The sequence below is a fragment of the Desmodus rotundus genome, chromosome 11 (assembly GCF_022682495.2).
Source record: "Desmodus rotundus isolate HL8 chromosome 11, HLdesRot8A.1, whole genome shotgun sequence".
Taxonomy (NCBI): domain Eukaryota; kingdom Metazoa; phylum Chordata; class Mammalia; order Chiroptera; family Phyllostomidae; genus Desmodus; species Desmodus rotundus.
In genome coordinates, this window is record NC_071397.1 from 69,327,085 (window position 1) to 69,345,919 (window position 18,835).

Here is an 18,835-nt window from a genome sequence, read left to right on the forward strand (position 1 = left end):
TCTTTCTTGTCCACTTGCAATAAATAAATGCCTTTAGTTTGTTCAAGCTACTGCATTCCTGGCATGGACACAGTGATCTGAAGCTTGGCAAGAAGATTAAATGACCCAGAAGAAGTGGAGGTTCCTGGTCCTTGGGTGGGAGGATAGGGGCTGCCTCTTTTCTTTGGCCCTGGAGTGCCTTCAGGTGCAGGGCCAGGTCACCAGCTGCTCATAATAGAGTCACTTTGCCTGAAGCCACAAGAATGGCTTCATCAAAGTGACTCTCATTTTAAAGTCGTTAGTTAAAAATACATTTCCCCCCTCTGCTATGTTAAAATGGCACAAAGTGTGCTTTCTAGTCTTATTGGATTAAACAGTAATAATAATAATGCAAGGGGGAAAAGGACATTGTAAACTCTTGTTGGGTAATCAGTAGCTGGAATTAACTTCTTTCTAGAAGTGATGTACTGCTTAGATTTAAGTGAAAATGTTGGGTAAAAAAAGTAAATGAAATATAGAAACAACAGCCCTTTCCCTTTCCGGAGATGTTTGGAGTTGGCTGCCTCCCTGAGCAGCTGTGAGATTTAAGAATCTGAACAGCTCTGATGGCTGGCTCATTCCTTGTATTACAGCAGTTCTCAAAGTGTAACTTGGACCAGCAGCATCAGTCTCTCTTATTAGCTGGGGTCCAGTTTGAAACACCAATCTGGCCCTGGATGGTGTGGGTCAGTGGACTGAGTGCCGGCCTGAGAATCAAATGGTCACCGGTTCAATTCTCAGTCAGGACACATGCCTGAGTTGCAGGCCAGGTCCCCAGTACGGGGCACAGGAGTGCAACCATACATGGATGTGTCTCTTCCTCTCTTTCTCCTTCCCTTCCCCTCTATCTAAAAATAAATACATACAGTCTTAAAACAAAAAGAAAGAAAGAAACATCAATCTGGGGTCTTGTCCAAAACCTTATCAATCCAAATCTCCGTGGGTGGGGCCCAGCAATAGGTGTTTTAATAAGCTGCCCAGGCAATTCTCATATAGTCTAAGTTTGAGACCCATTGTTCTACTTCAAGCTGGGCATTTTCAGTCCATTTTCTAACATTCTATATTTCAATAAGTCGACAATCAATGGGCAGGGGAAAGTTTTCAAAGTTCAATGAGAGGAGAAAGGAAGATATCCTCAGGATATACATATTGGACATAAAGTGGTGATTCTCACCCCAGCTGAATATGAGAATGCCCCCCGAGGAGGCTTATAAAAATGCCAGGACCTTACTCTTGGCAATGGAAATAGATTGGGAGTAGGGAGGCTGCAATGATTAAAAAAAAAAAGTCCCAGTTATTCAAAGCACTGGGAAGGTAGAGCATCAATGACAGAAAGTAAGTAACCAGAGCAGTCAGACCCCTGAAGGAAGTAGCACAGCCCAGGAAGTAGGAAATAGAATGTGAGTGTTTACAGCAAGGATGCATATACCTTTCCATAGACTGGTTCTACCATACAGATTAAGTCCTAGCTAGCATGCGGGACTTGGGGAAAAACATTACATTTTATTGCCTTACACTCTTCTTAAATATTATGGCTAAACAGTTCTTATTTGCAGAGGAGATAATTCAACAATAAACATAATTTTAGGGAGGAATTGTTTTGAACCTATAGATTCCAAAATAATTTTAAAATTAAATGTTTGAGCATGGAGCCACAACTATCTCACGTGGACTACATGGACATTCTCTCCACATTTGCAGCTATTTCTACCAATGCCATCTTCCTTCCTGACCAAAGAAAATGGGACTTGAGCTTGAGAATAGATTAGAAGCAATGAGTGGCTAAAAAACGGAAGAGTACCATAAAAGGGCATCAGAACCAAGTTAGCTTTAGCCATGTTATTTTATCATATACAGTATTTTATAATGAAAATTCAGAACAAGATCATAAATAATTCCAATTTACATTTACTTCATAGAACTTAGCAATGATTAATCGTCTTCTACATATTAATTCAATAGGTTTCTACAAAAGCCTTATAAGATCATCAGGATAGATACTACTATTGTTGGTATTTCACTTTTACTTATAAGAAGACAAACACAGTTACCTGAATTGTCCAAGGCTAAGAGCTACAATGACCATGTTAATAAATAGCAGCTTTAACTAGGTTGATAATATTCTAATGTCTAATATTAATAACTATGCATATCAATATTAAAACCTTAAAGTATGGTTATTACTGTTTCCAGAAGAGTTTAAATGGCTAAGTAAATTAAAATAGATAGAAGAGGGAAACCTAATATAATAAATCATCCAATCAGAAAAAATAAAAACATAAAACAGCTTATCTTAAAATACTTGGTAAGACTGTAACCTGTTTTACTTTTCTAGAGTTTGTAGAACTTTGAATTTAACGGATCCATACACATGTAATAAAGGATAAAACTATAAGATGCAGCTCTGGCGTACTGCTCAGGGCGTACCCCTGCTGTGGACACTGTGTAGGGTACCACGGGCTATTTGCCTCTTAGAAGATTGGCAAATATTCTATATAACTTCGATCTGCTTCTGTTCAGAAAATGTGTTCCTTGATATTTTTTACATTATTCTTATGATGTTAAGGTAGAGAACAGTATTCTCTAATTCTTTCAAATCCGAAATCAGATACTTTAAAAAATGGTTAGCAAATGTAATGATTGAGAACTTTATATTTCAACTGTCAAGTAAAAACACAAGGAGATATACAGAATATATTTTTAAGTACTTAATTAGACTGTCTTTCAGAGTTTGTGTCTATTAAAACTAACCAACTATAATTTAATATTTAAGCATTTTGTAACCCTGAAGTATTAAGAAATCTAATAAAGGTGCTACTGCCTTTTGTTATAATATATATACTACATGCTTCAACAGGATAACCTTTCACTATTGGAAAACATTAAGTTATGTACTATTCTTAATTAAGGCTCCGTTTCAGTTAGAGTAGAGCAATTTGCAATTTAATTATAATAACACAAACTGCAACGTAAATAATGATATAGTATACATTTGCTCTGGATAGAGTAGTCAATGAATAAAACTTTACATACAGGAAATAAAAACAGGTGAGGGCGTTGCGTCTCGCTTATTGCCCTCCTGACTAATGAGAGCGGGAGTGAAGGTCACTCATCTCCCTGAACATTCCTGGACACGCACAGTACAAGCCCATGCTACAGACAGTTCTGCTAACCTAATATAACCACCAGGAAAGCATCATTTCAGAAAAATCCACGAAGAGAAAACAAGTGATAAAATAGTACATAGCTAAAACTAACTCATTTATCAAGAAAGACAGAATAATTATTAGGAATGTCTAGAAGGTACGCCCTGTGATAGAAATGAATAATGAGAATAGTACCTATATTATTTAAAATTAAGAACACACTTTAGAAAACTCAAAATCTAGTGGGTTTACTCAATCTAGGCTTGACTTATGCATACATCTTTATATATATATATACATATATATATATTTCCATATATATATATATGGAAATGATGAAATACTTGATTTTACAAACCACAGAGGTAATTTTTCTTCTTTAGTTGGAAGAGAAAATGCACTTGGCTTCTTGCTAATAGTAATAACAAGATCAGACATCAGATTTTGACATTTTCACATAAGAGAAATTGAGTTCTATCAAAATCTAATCTGTTAGAAAGCCAATGATTTTCTTTTAGCAGAGGTGTATGTAAGTTATACATTTTTCATCCTTGCTGGTGTGTTGGTGAAGCACACGTGTTAGCCTAGGTCTGTACTACCTAGGTGTTTGTTCAAATTACCACTTGCTATTAAATCACAATTCCGATTAATTTACAACTTAATATAGCAGCTCAGCTCTTGAATTAAGGATTTATTACAGATGTAGCAGAACAGATAATTATAAAATACTTTTTTTCTGAACAGAGTTTTGGGACAGAGTTCCTAATGTGGAGTATGGGTAAATTATTTAGGTTCTCTGCTACTCTCAGTTTGCACAAACACTGAATTCCAATTTAGCTTATTGGTGTTTTGGCTCCAAATACGTAAACCTCCCCAAGTCAAAATACTGCTTACTTTAAATTCAGTCCAGTATATTCTTATTATGTCTCCTTGGCACAGACTATGTTACATTTGTCAATTACATGAGTGAGTAGATAATATAATATAAAATACATATATTGTGCTTTACCAACCAGGCTGTAGATACCCTGAGGGAAAGCCCATGTCTGCTTTCCTTTTAAATAAAGTGAAAAGAAGAGAACAGTCTCCCTAGGAACTAGCATAAACCTTCATGAGAGCAGGGACTCAAATAAATATTTATTTTCACAAAGAAAAGGTAAAGAAACCAATTATCTTTAGGTAATAACCTGAAGGCTAGAAAGATGTGGACAGATAATAACAAGAAGTTCACATTTTTGTTAACAGATAGTTGTTGGCAAAGAGTAGCATCCATAACAATTTCGAAATTGGGAGGCAAGAGCAGAATTATACTATAGATGGCATATCTGTGCCTCTCTGATCCTAATTATTGCCAAGAGTTTCAAAGCCAGTCAACAGTGAATACACAGCTATTTTAAAAAGCATCTTCAAGTACTTTTTTCCTCTTTGGGCATTCCTTCAACAGACACTCCCTTATTCCGAGAAGGTAATTAAGAAAATATGATTGTGCCAGACGTGTTTTTCCTCTCTTCTTTGAAACTTCTACTGGTGACGGCCTTCAAACACTAGAAGAGAAGCCCCATGGCAGCTGTCCCTTACTCCCTGGCCCAACCTGTGAAAATGCACAGATTTCGATGAAACAGCATACATGTCCAAGTTGACATTAACAGTGTATCCTGAAATGTAATTGTTGCAGATAAATATGAAATGCGTTCTTACCCCAGAGGAAATTAAAAGTCTTCCCATCAGCTGTCAAATAGTCACTTAATTTCCTCTAGTTTAACTTGAAAACATTAGAGAACACATACATAAAATGGAACATTGTTTTTCACCGTATACAATTTTCCTATAATCTTACAAATTATGTAATAACATCTCTGTAAAATACTGTACAAGCAAAATAAGGTGTTAAGAAAAACTTGAACGCCCCTGATAATGAATTTTCAAGGGGCACAGATAGGAAAGATAAAAGAGGATTCAGTATTTAATAGTTTTTAGAAATATTCCTTTATGTACCAAAAAATATCTCCACTGTACACTAAGGACAGATTTAACGAAGGAAAAATTCTCTCGGCTGTTAGAAATAAACACTAAGTAAAGTAAAGTATGCTTTAAAATAACCCAATTTCTTTTGCTTATTTCAAGAGAGGCCAGAACTAATTAAATGTTATTAGCACCTTAAAATAACTGACTACATTTTTGCAAAGATGTAGGCCCTCATGTCTCTCTATTAGTTTTAGTAGGTCTTTACATAATTTCATTCCCTTCCACCAAGCAGTAAGAACTAGTTCCATGGAATCTTAGAGTAGACAGTTAGAGTGATCACTTATTCCACTATTTTGAATTTGTCAGCTTTTGGAAACTAAAAATATGTATATTCAGGAATATGCAATTAATGAGGAGAGGGTCATGTTTCATCAGAATTTCAAAGTGGCCGGTGAACCTGAAAATTTTCACAAAATAACAATTAAAGTAGCCCAACGTCCAGTTTACAAATAAGCCTGGAGAGCTGAAATAATTGCTCTAAAGACAAACCTACAGCAGCTATACAATACCTAGAACCAGGTCTCTTGATAAGCAATTAGCTCAGCGTACTATTCTGCCCATATCATTTTTCTCGGAGCGTAGGTGGGGAAAAACTGTGTTAAATGTGCATGGTGTTTTTGTAACCAGACCTCATTTCAGGTAACAAGAGTAGTTTCTAGGTCAGAATACTGTCTATAAATACAAAGTCTGAAGATGGGGAAGGTAATAAAAGTGGTCTACATGAGTCAAAAGAGGAAAACAAACCTCAAATGCCATGCTGCCTCTAGGCCAAGCCCACACCCAACCCTGCCTTCCGACCCTGCAGCAGCAAATGCTCTGGTCTCCAAGATCACAGAGAAAGCCGTAGGGCCCTTCAAAGGAAACGCAGATCCCGAGACATCACATTATGAAGGAGAGGACTACCTCAACTAACACGGACAGGTTGTGGGGACTCTTCCCACCTCGCTGCCTCGGCACCACAGCCCCTGTCCAACCACACACACACACACACACACACACACAGACAGGTACAGGATGATTTCAAGGTATCCATTTATAACATACAAATCAAAACAATGCATGACATTTAACTGATAACCCTGCCAAACCACCTGCGCATCTTGACATTTACAAAACAAGAAAGTGGTTTAATTTATGCCTCTGCAGCAATGGTGTGTGTAAACATCAGAGTACGTACTCCAGTTCCACCATTTATATACAGGGTGATGCCAGGCAAATGACTAAATCTGTCTGTGACTCAAGTTCCTTGTTATTAAAACGGAGACAACAACAGTGCTGACATTTTCGGACTGTTACGAGGATTAAATGTGGTCATATGTGTAAAGTTTCTCCAACAAAGCTTCATATTTTACGATTTTACAAATAGCTATCATCATTATCATCATTACCGGAAGGCACATATACAATTAATTACTCATGGGGCAGAAAGAGTTAAGAAGTAAGCTTAAGATAAAACTGTTTATTAACAAAAGGCTCAAGCTATCATGAAAATTCAAACTATTTCCTGGGACGATACCAGAAAGTCTTCAGCCCAGGTGTTTCTTGAGGCCACATTTCCATGGACTTGTCACACCAGGGTTCTCCACCCAAATGGGACAAGTAGGTTCGTTTGATATGCGTCAGTGGGCAGTCCCCCTCTTTCCTGTGAGGGTGGGTGGGGCAGCCTCATGCACTCCCAGTCTCACTGTGTGGGAGATGTGATTAGTCCGAGTGTTCTGTCTCTGAAACACTTTCATGGCAATTTTAAACATAATGGCATGCTGTTGGGGTCTCCGGAGACAGTTTCACTGAGGCAATGCACCATGACAGTGAAAACCTCTCAAATGACGCCTGACTTCAGTTGCTCTGTTGGGCTCGTGCTGTCCCAGGACAGGAACCCATCTAAAGCCATGGAACACTGCAAAATTAATAGCTTTCAACATCAGGACAGATGCCAAGACTCCCAGTGGTGTAAGTGGCCGACACCACACAACTAATTATCCATCCAGTGTCTATTTCAACTTAAAATATTTTGTCAAAAATGAAGAGTTTTACCTTTTTATATTCAGCAATGCCCAAGGTATTCCAGAGGGAGTATGAAATGCAGGTAGCAATTTTACCCCAAGTTCCACTGCTTTCTTTCGAAATATCTGAAAAGTTAAACAGTGAAGTAAGCTACTGTTGCAAGCAAAACAAAATGTACCACACTACCATCTCACATTTAGCACCTTTCTACTTTAAAATTTTCTACATATGAAAAAAAGTAAAGTTTCTCAAATTGCAAGAATTCCCAAATTAATAGAATTACCTAGGAAAGCAAGAGTGGTCCAAGGGCCACTGGGCTGTGGGGTATTTATTCCAATTTTGGTTGCACATTAGCATCACATGGGAGATTTCAAGTAGTACTGATGTCTGGGTTGCACTCGTGAGATTCTAATTTCCATGGTCTGGGGCTTCCAGACCAGAATATTTTAAAGCAACACAGGTGATATCGGGTGATTCGAATGTGCAAGCTGGGGGAGAACCACTGCTGCTGGTGGGTAAGTCTTGCCCTGAAAATCAGGAGCTCTGGTCCCTTCTCTCTTTACTTATTTACTCAGGCACAGTGAAAGGAGATCAGAGGGAACGGGGTGGGGGAGTGAAGGGCAAAGGGGACCAAATCCATGGTGATGGGAGATGATCTGACTGTGGGGTGGTGTGCACCCGTGCAGTGTACAGGTCATACATCACAGAAACTGCACTTGGAACCTATATAATTGTATTAACCAATATCACCCCACAACATTTAATAAAATAATAAAATAAATTAACACCCACAAAAAAGGAAAAGAGATTGTAAAAACATTATTACGTAAGTAATTGATATGTCCTCTTAGTCATTTATAATTTTAACTTCCCCTGGTGTTAAGTATAGGTGATTTGAAAGATACGAAGTTAAATTAGGTACCAGTTTTGCCCAGAATTTAGCAAAGAAGATGATATATGCCCATAAATACCTAGGACACAGATAAAATGAGAGCTGGAGATAAAATGGTCCAGGAGTTCATGGCAGTTTGGTACGGCTGTGGGTGGGGATGGCACTTGGGGGAGGGGCCGTGTGCAGCACGTGCTGGGGGCTGATGGTGCTAGAGACTGGAGTGAGGAGTGGAGGGGGCATCCCCGAAGGTATCAGTCTAAACACAGGCAGAGACAAGTGCGGCCTGAAGAAATGGAACTGGCCAGCTTGCCTGACCAAAAAGGGGAATACTGCTGAGTAAGGCTTGGCATAACCAGCCAGCGTTGGCCTAAATTGTGGGGGGTCATAAATGTAAAGCTAAGAATTTTATTCTGTTAAAGTGGAAAGATATTGAAAGTTTTTGAGCAGCCAATTCACTTGAGAAAAATTGTGCTTTAGGAAGATAAATTAGTTGACTTCCATCCACAGTTCCAGTGCAAAGAAAAGCACTGAGTTAATTTACTCGTTGAAGGAAAGACTGCCACAGCCTTGGCAGCTACAGCTACAGCAGCAGGCAGGCACCTTGTCCCTTCTCCTTGCCACACTGTGTGCCTGAGCTTGGGGGCTGGGAACTAACAGTTTCCTCCTGCCTCTTACTCAAACAAGGGAGATGCGAGAGAAGCTGGGGAAGCCCTGAAAAACATGGAGAAGAGAGTGAAGTCCTCTCCCAGCCAATGGGGCAGCATTCATCAAAGCGCTGTCAAAGCAGTCGGGTGTGGCTTCTCCAGAGGAAAGGGTTCCAGTCACGGCTCCTGCTCTAAGACCCGAGTCTTCCCACAGACAGACCTGGCTATTTGGGGTCCCACACTGAAGATAATCCAGTAATACCAATGTTGACACTATTTCAGAAACACTATTCTTTTGGAATCCCACTCTCATTTAGTAATGAAAATTAAGAAAGTAGTGTTTTTTAATGTAAAAAATCTGATTTACATTCAATTTCGATAAACTAATATTCCAGGAGTTCAGGAATTTGTAGTTTGTAGAAAGAGCTGAAAAATGGAGGTACCATGCTTTACCCCCACCAATTATTAAAACTCCTCTTTAGAGTGGACAATTTCCTCTTTCAACAACTCATAGTGTATGGAAAGGGAGGAAGAAAAAAATAAAAGACCAAAAGCTACATTCTTCCTCCCGTTTCTCTGTCTTTAACCTAGTAAATTCCAAGTTCTCTCCTGTTAGGGATTATGCAATTACTGCCCAGCCATCTACTGACTTTTTAGTTTCAACCCAACGTTTTAAACTGTTAATTAACTCCTTTTCAAGAAACTTATATGAGGTAAAAGTTAAACTATGGAGTTAAAACACCATCGCTGATACTATAATCATATGGCATACAAGTTAAGGGCTCAGGCTTTAAAAACATTCTTCAAATTGGGTAATCTTGGGCAAATTGCTTAATCTTCTGTGCCTAGATTTCCTCATTTTAAAATGGGAATAGCAATAGCATTTACTCCTTTAAAGGTCGTGGAAAGAAATGAATGCATTATTATATTTAAAGACCTTAGGGTACATAGCAATCACTGAAAGGTTAGTTGTAGTTTTTATGGTGATAATAATTATGGTATTTCCCCAAGAACTTCCCTTATTTAACTGCTTAAAATTCTTTCTTATCTTGGCTTTTACCCAGCTGCTGTTCTGGTACCTTCTGCGCAGGCTGTGAGTGTGCCCCCCCTCACTGCCTCGCACACACTCTTCATCAGGAGCGTGCACTCTCAAGAGCTAGGCCCTTCGTTCTCATCAGCTGTTTGCGCTCCCAGATTCAACTCCCCGTTTCAGCTTTAGTTCTGTAGTTTTTACTTGTGTGCTCACACCACAATTCGGGTGTGTTGTTCTCTGGCTACTGGCACTTAACATGTTTAAGATGAAATCAGTCACTTCAGGTCCCAGGCAGACTTCCCCAGTCCCATCACTAACACTGACACCAAGTCCCAGGGGCTCCAGAGAGCAGGCATTTTGACTTTAGATTTATTGCTCTTCAGTCATTAAGTATCGACATCAATCTCCCTGATGTGTCTTATACAAGGTTCATTCCCTTTCCACGATAGAGGATAGTCCGTATTTTTATCACTGGGTACAATGAAATGGCGTAGCCAAAAAGAAGGTTCTCCAACCCAGTACCCCATTTCCTCTTTCTGCCGTACAACGTTCCTGTTTGAGAGACCATAGCGATTCCTTGTGTTGTCTAACGTACCAGGTCAAAACTGATCTGTCGGCCTTCCACAACCTCTATGAATCAGGCCAACCTATTAGGTTCTGTTCTGTCAAAGACCCATTGGGCTCCAGCTTGAGACTTCATGGTCTCAAGCACTCATTCAAGTTCGGTTCACTTTAGTATCTGTTTTTTTTTTTTAAATGTACGCCCCCAGTTTTATTGAGATATAATTGACATGTAACATTGTGTACAATGTGATGGTTTAATACATGCATACAGTATGAGATGATTACACAATCAAGTTAGTTAATAACTCCACATCCTTTGTTTTTACTGGTTGTGCCACCTTCCACCTTAGTATATAAGTGTTTATTTACAGAGTTCTCTGATCCTGCAACACCCTTTTCTGCCTTCGGTTGGCCAATACAAGTTCATCCATTCTTCAGGTCCCAGGCCAAGATCTTTTCCTTCTACAAACTCCTACAGTGGTATCACACAATGCAACATTTGGTTACAGAAAACAAGGTACAGATCACTAAATGTGTCCTTGTGTTACCTTCTTCTATCCCTGAGTAATTTTCCTTTCTTTCTAAAAGTAGAGAAAAGATCTCCATTTCTTGGTCATTTCCTATTATACATATCCACCCCAGATCAGGTAGATTAGGTAATTTCCTATTTAAATTTATTGATGTCACAATACTTCTATGAGTATCAGGTAAGAAAATATTTATATCTCAGTTAACAGGAAGCAATGGCTCTTCCCATCTTGAGGTTTCTGCCTTTGCTGGCGTCTCTGGCTACAAGGCTCTTTCTCTCCTGTTTGAATGCCTGGTTCTTCTTAACCTCAGCCATCTCTTTAAATGTTCCTTTTTAAAACAGGTCTTTTTCAACAATCCTACATAAATTTGGCTATTCTTATTTACTGCTTATCATATCATCCTTTTTATTTCTGTCTCACTATCACATTCTAATTTCCTTATTTGCTTATTGTTTATTATTTGACAACCCCACCAAATGTAAGCCTCCTGAACGCATGGACTTTGTCTGGTTCAGTGGTATGTGCGAATGAGCCTGTGTGTGCATATATATTGCTGGATAATATATATACGTAAACATATATACACATATATAAGTATACACACATATATACACACATGTAGTATCAAGCAAAGTAACTGGTTCTCAGTAATGTTAAAAAAATATATAAAAAATAAAAACAACCAACACACACAAAAAGAAACTTTTTGTGATAATGGAAATGTTCCATATATTGATGGAGGTATTAGTTACACATGTGTACAGAATTGTCAAAATTCATCTATCTGTATACTTAAGATCTATGCATTTAAGTTCATAAAAATTATAATAAAAATACTCCATAATGACTAGTGTTACAAAACAATAAATGTTCATTTGATAAACAGACATACCTGGGGCATTGTAATGAGAAACCATTGATATTCTAGTGTTTGCAAATTGCTCCATCCTATTCCATTGGTTTCTACTATCTATAAATAATTATGTCAAATATTCTGGTGTCTCAATCTTGAGCACAATTACAAAATAGTTTGGGCTTAAACATTAATTAAACTATTGATGCTTTCAGCAAAATCACATGTAAGCCTGAATCAGTTCCAATTCTTAATGTTTGATTTGTTGCCTTCTCTTGAGATATAAAGAGAGGTTACCTGGAGGAGGAATCCAGATATTTAAAGAGAACATCTTTCTAGATAACGTAGTGAGTATGTAATAAAACTCCTAGCTAGCTTACAGAATTAATATTAAAAGAATAAGGGAGAAATGTCACAAATCTTTCTAAATGGCAGTTAAATTTTAACATCTTGGATAATGTGCTAGAAAGCAAGTGATCACAAGCATCCTAAGTGGGACTTCAGTGCTCCTTTAAATGGGGAGGTGCGGTGCAGGGGGTGCTGAACTCGGTCGGCACGTGGACGCCAGGTCTGGCTCCACTGTGGCTTCCGTGGGAGGCCTGGACCAGTCACTTCACTTTCCTGCTTGTCAGTTTCCCCAGTAAAATGGGAGAGCAGGGCTCATAATTTCTAACTTTCGATTTGTCACTGATGAAACTAGTATTCAGAAGTCATACAGCTAGTACTAAAACGAGACTGGCACAAAAGCAAAATTATGGTCAGGTTCCACGAAGATAAGTGTTAATCTGCCACCTGATTCTTCCTCAATCTTGGTTTCCAGGGTTTGTTGGTACTTATATTTGGTGGAAAGGATTTCATGAAGTTAAAATGGCAAGAAAAAAATGACAGTTCATAAAACGTAATCTATGCTGATAATAGATGTTTTCTTTTTTGAAAAAATGACCATTAAAATTAAATAGAGTATTCACGCAATTCACACTAATCAGTTTGAGATAGATGATTACCTTATGATTCAACACGAATCTTCAAAAAAAAAAAATCCCTGCGTTACAGGGATTCTGATTCTATTCACAGCAAAACTAAAAGCTAATATAATGTGCCAAAAGGAGGGTGGTAAAATATGATGGAATAGCTTCTAAAATAATCTTTCAAGCATGCAGGTCACACACAGGTTTAGGCAGCAACGTTTATGATCCAAAGTTAAGAATTTCAAAATGACTACACCAAAACTGTATCTCGTCATTATAATTAAGTAAATCATCACAGTCTTTGATCAATGTTTAAGAAACTTCAGACTTTAGAATCTATAAATAAAAACATTCATCTTGTTACTTTGTCCTTATAGATAGGACTAGACAAGGCTCTAAAACAAGATGTATGGCTTTCTTTGCTCTTCTAGCTTGCAGATCCCTGAAGAACTGTACAAGAATGTTTACATGCCAGAGTAAAGAGTCAGGAAAGAAGAAATGAATAAGAACCGACAGCGCTGGAAAGAACCAGCTTCAATCCCGGCATTCTTCAGTTTGCCGTGCACACTCACTGTCAAAGGCTTTCTTCACACGCTCACGCTGAAAACTTCACTGTTAAAGATCAAACCCTAATTCCCCATTAGTAGAAGCACAGTTTGCCTATTACTCATTTTTCCTACAAAAAGCTTTCAGCATGAGATGCCGTAGGTATGATAAATATCTTTGACTGAAAAATAACTAAAATAACCCATATATTGTTAGCTGAGTTGATTAACACACACAATATGGACCAAATTTAATCATTCAACCAACAAATATGGAGCTACTCTGGTTTTTCAGTTTAGACTGGAACCTCTAATGGTTTAAATATTCTAATAAATACATATAAAAATAGTTAATCCAGCAGAAATGTACAGCTGGAAGGGACATCGAAGGCCCAATGTTTCCATAATCTCGGTATGTCGATGAGGAAACTGGGTTCAGAGAGGCCCTCTTCTCCTAAACACTTTGAGGGGGCGTGGTTTGATGAAACCACAGCCAAGTGAATGCCGGATTCACGCCTTTTCGAATATCTGTGATTCTTTTGATCTAGAGGGACTGTCCCCCGTGGGTCCCTCGTAAGGGTGTGCGCACACATCTTTCTTTTACTGCCTGTTTCTAATCGTTGCGTCTTCTCTAATTGATTAAAAACAAAACCTGACATTTTTTAAATTAAAATAATTAATGGTTGCATTGGTCAAATTGCATTATGAACTTCATTTTTTTAAACTTTGTAAGTTTTAATTAGGTGAATACTTTTGTTGATTGTTTTGTTTTTCTTCCCTGTGATTCAATACAATTCAGTTTTTAGCCTTTAGGCAATTAGATGAAGAGAGTGTTCTGCACTTTCCTGAAAAATTAAAGCACTAACATCTCCCCAACGTGTTTACTCAAAACATAGAGGGTAAGTATGCTAACCTGCCAGTAACCCTGAGTCGTAACCAAGAAGAATCAATATAATTGTACCTTAGCCTTGAGTTTCTAATTATGAAAGCACAAAATTTAAGAGCAAGAAAACACTTCTTATAATTTAAAAATCTAGATGAAGAATGCACTTTAGACTTAGCTAGCTTTTTAAAAGATATTTCTTCTTATGAAAAAATTAAAAGCAAGTTAACTTTTTAAAAAAATTTGCCTTTATACTATTCCCTAGTCAAAATGAACAAACGTTGATAAATAAATGAATACGGATTTTTTTTTTTCCCTGAGGGATCTGATTTCATTCCTTAGTTCCTGAGTTGGGAAGATGTTATAATGTTAAAATAGCAAGATGAAAAATGGGGAGAAATACTAGGTATATTTTCAGGCTGTTCAAATAGAAATCACCAGTATCCACGTGGGCAGCAACCAGTGCTACTTGCTCCTGGAACCTGGCCTGCATTTTCCCTGAGCATAAGCCAAAGTCAAGGTGATGTGGTAACCGACACACTGAACAGGGAATTGGGTGGCCCGAGTCCTAGTTCAGGGCCTGCTACTCACTAGTTCTGCCACCATGAAGATGGATCACTTCACTTCTCACTGGTTATGGAAATTTTCTGAGAGATAAAGGACAAAGACACATAAATGACAACACTAAGAAACATTATATTGACCATCTGATAAAGGAAATATCTTGAGAAATAATTAAGGTCCTTTAAAACAGTGCCTTCTCGGTTAAGAATAGTACGGGAAATGGAGAAGCCAAAGAACTTCTGTGTACAACCCATGGACATGAACTAAGGGGAGGTATGATAGGAGGCGGGTACAGGGCAGAGGGGAATAAAAGAGAGAAAAAAATTGGACAACTGTAATAGCATAATCAATAAAATATATTAAAAAAATAAACCGTCTTCCCAAGAATAAAGTTTGTTGTAGAGATAAATGGTGCAGAGGGGGAAGTTGAGAAAAGCAATACAGTATAATGATAGAGAGTTGTATGTTCTTCTAACAACACCTAAGGACAATTATCTTAGATGTTTTAACTCCTCAAGCACCAGCCCAAGAACAGTAAATAACAGCATAATGGTTCAAACCGTTATCTGGTGCTCAAAAGATGGGTTGTTAAGCTGCTCATTTTATCTCAATTGACACTAAAAGAATGGACAAGTTACCAACATGACGTTTTAAAAAAATAACATTTAATATTAGGTAAGTATGCCAAATAGTTTCTGAACACAAATTTTCACCAAAAAGAAAACATCTTTAAATAAACCGTAACGCCTGCTAAAGAGACGGGGATCATGAAAGCATGCACCCTCTCTGGCTGTGCGGACCCACCACACAGGGGCTGCTCATATGTGACATCACAGGTTAAAACAGGGACTGTTCTGTTATTCTGTTTGCAGCAAACATCACAAATCATTTGAAATATGCAAACTCCAGGCTTGGAAACCTTTGCTCAATAGAAAGGTAAGAGGAAGAAGACAGCCTCATCTGTGCAAGTATATTGTGATTCCCTGGCATTTTTGAGTTAGAAGGTATTTTAAGCTAGTAAATTTTTCTAGATACCGAATCTCACTGCTAAAGAGCATCAAAATATTTATAGTTTAACATTTTTCTTTGCATTGATTTTAAAAACATGTTTATCTGTTCTTTTGATTTAGTGAAATGTACAGGGATCTTGTTTTGGTGACTCAGCATCAGCATCACACGGTGACCCCCAGCTGGAGCTGGGAGATCCAGGGCCAGTCATCAGCTGTCTGGGCCGTATTATCTTGCACATTCACTTAACCCGCTCTGTACCTCAGTTTCTAGACAGATGAATAGGGAATCATTCCCCAAATCACAAGATGATTAAATGTGATTAAATGCACAAGGGCTTTTTAGAAAGCTGTAACAATAGTTATCATCGTCATTGTTCTTTGCTGTAAGACAGTGGTTCCCTCGGGAATAACTGAAGATGTTAGGATCTTTGTCCATATACTAAATGGTCCAAAAACTGCTGCGCTTTCATGTCTGCCTTCTATGGCCCTACTGTTCCTTCTGTGATTAGCTGTCGGTTCATTACAATGAAGGCTACTGTCTGTCCAAGTGCATTTGCTCGCCCAAGTCGCTGAGTAGTTTTGTGAACGGGGCCTGAGGACAAGTCGAAAGTCTCTCCTGTATATATCTTTTGGGAAGGGAATGAACTTCAGGAAATGTGCCCTTTTTGTGTAAGATGACTAAATTTGAACTATTAACTCTATAGGTATGAAAAGCAATAAAGTAGTGTATCATTTAGCAGTAATAGTTTGTAGATATACAAAGTAAACTAAATATCCATGTCTACATAGGTTGTGCTTGCTTTTTTGAAAAAAAAATGCAAAATATAAAGAAATGTTTTTTCTTTTTTCTATCTAAGTAAATGGAAACCTATCTGGTTGTGCATTGAATCCCATTAAGCTGGTGCTTTGGTTTCTGCATGACCCTCCTTTTCACATATTATACACTGATACCCGTAAAGTACCTTTGGGCACAGAGTTCAAAATTTTATATGTGAGCTGACAGAGGAACATTTTAAATTATTAAATGGTGACGCTGCTGGACAGAAAATTTGGGAGCACTGCAATTGTTCTCATGTTTGTTCCCCCTTTGGCAGGTTGATTAACCTCTCAGCATGACTTCCTTCATCTACAAAGTGAAATCCGAGGTCTGTCTGGAGAGGTTAACAGCCATTGTTAACACAACCAGAACGGTTTGCGCAACATCAATGTAACCTGGCAGCCAAGGAGAGTGGACGGGAATGTGCATGCATGAACAATGACAACTTCACTGTACTAGTCAGTGGGGGGTGGTAGACACCATTGAATGAGCATATGTACTGTGTGGCTGTCACATTCAAAATGACTGAGCGAGCAGAGCAACAAATCTGCATCAAATTTTGCATTAAGCTGGAATATTCATCCACGGAAACTATTCAGATTATTCCGAAGGCCACAGCTATGGGCAACTGGTGGTTGGCAGCTTCATCACGACAACACACCCACTCATGCATTGTGTGTTGTACAGAGTGTTTTGGCAAAACATCAAATCACCCAGGTGACTCAGCCCCGCTACAGACCAGATTTGGTGCCCTGTGACTTCTGGCTTTTCCCAAAACTAAATTCACCTTTGAAAGGGAAGAGATTTCAGACTGTTGATAAGATTCAGGAAAATAGGACAGGGCAGCTGATGGCAACTGGGAGAACTGTGTGAGGTCTCAAGGTGCCTACTTTGAAGGGACTGAGGTGTCATTGTCCTATGTACAATGTTTCTTGTATCTTGTATCTTCTTGAAAAATGTCTCTAGTTTTCATATTATGTGGCTGGATACCTTCTGGACAGACCTTGTATACCTTTGCACTTTAGAACTCAGAGAAGTTCTCTCTTTTTCCTATTCTTATTTTCCACATCCGAATTAAAAATTTAAATTTTCTCATTACACAATGAACATATTCTCATTATTGAAAAATTGTAATGTCAAATAGACAAAAATTATAGAACATCATTAATCCTATACACCCACTACAATTATTGTTAACATTTTGTCTATCCTTCTAATGGTATCGATTGCATTTTTGTTAGAAAAAATGGTATCATTCCACATATACTATGTTATAATGTTTTAAATCTATCTCAAGTTAATCTACATTAAATACAACATTATATGTCAGAGGTCAGCAAATATTTTCTGTAAAGGGTCAGATAGTATTTTAGACTTTGACAACTACATACTCTTTGTATCTCATGCTGTAATTTTTTTCTTATAATCCTTTAAATTGCAAAAACATTTTTAGCTTTGGCAGAACAAAAACAGGTCTCAGGCAGAATTTGGTCAGAGTGCTTTAGTTTGATGACCCCTGGTTTATATCAGTGGATATGTTTCTCTAACATCTTTTTAAAACTGCTACATAGTTTACCAGGGTATGGATGTACCACGATTTAGCCAGTCCCTTATTATTTGACTCTTAGATTTCCATTACCTTGGTATTACAAGCAGCAGTAGAATGAACATCCCTGTACATACTTACACACATGACTACGTCTTCAGGTTAAATGTTTGCGAGTGGAATTTCCGGTCAGAGGGCATTCCGTAATTCACTCACTCATTCGCTAACTATAGCTGCAGAGTCAGAGCAGCCACAGACAAAATGTAAGCGAAGGGGCATGTCTGTAGCTTGTCAACCCCTGGATTATGTTAACTTGACTGAAAGCGTCTTAAATATTTTTCATTTAAATTAAGAAGTTTTAAAATATTTCATGACACTATATGTTTTGAATACATCAGTTATATTCTTATGGTACGATAAATAGTTCAATGAAATAATACCTTATACTAACAACAATCACCATCAGAATATCAAAATGTCACATAACTGAATGCTTTTTTATTTTCAAGAGTTTTGAAAATATCAAATTGAAATAATTTGAGACAAATTTTCTCTTTAAAATACAAATAAGTAATAACTAACAGAATACATAACTTATCTCATCTATTATGGCTACTCTTGAACTATCTAAAAATCACAGGTGGCAAACACAAGGCCCAAATCCAGCCCTCCACCTTGTTTTATCTGGCCCGGTGCCTTGTTTCCACCTGGCGGCAGCGCCGAGCTCCTTGCTCCTAGTTAAGGAGTAGTTAATTTATATAGTCCTAAAATTACATTTGGCCCTTTAAAGGCA

The 18,835-nt window shown here is 37.9% G+C and overlaps 1 protein-coding gene across 2 annotated transcripts in view; it reads right to left on the reverse strand.

The window, feature by feature from the left end:
- The window catches only part of MAN1A1 (mannosidase alpha class 1A member 1), a 147,273-nt gene that overhangs the window by 51,194 nt on the left and 77,244 nt on the right, over nucleotides 1-18,835 (reverse strand). For both annotated transcript variants that reach the window (XM_024551843.3, XM_045188723.2), the window contains exon 6: nucleotides 7,224-7,318. In XM_024551843.3, coding sequence (XP_024407611.2) covers nucleotides 7,224-7,318 — 95 coding nt within the window. The remainder of the gene's footprint in view (nucleotides 1-7,223; nucleotides 7,319-18,835) is intronic.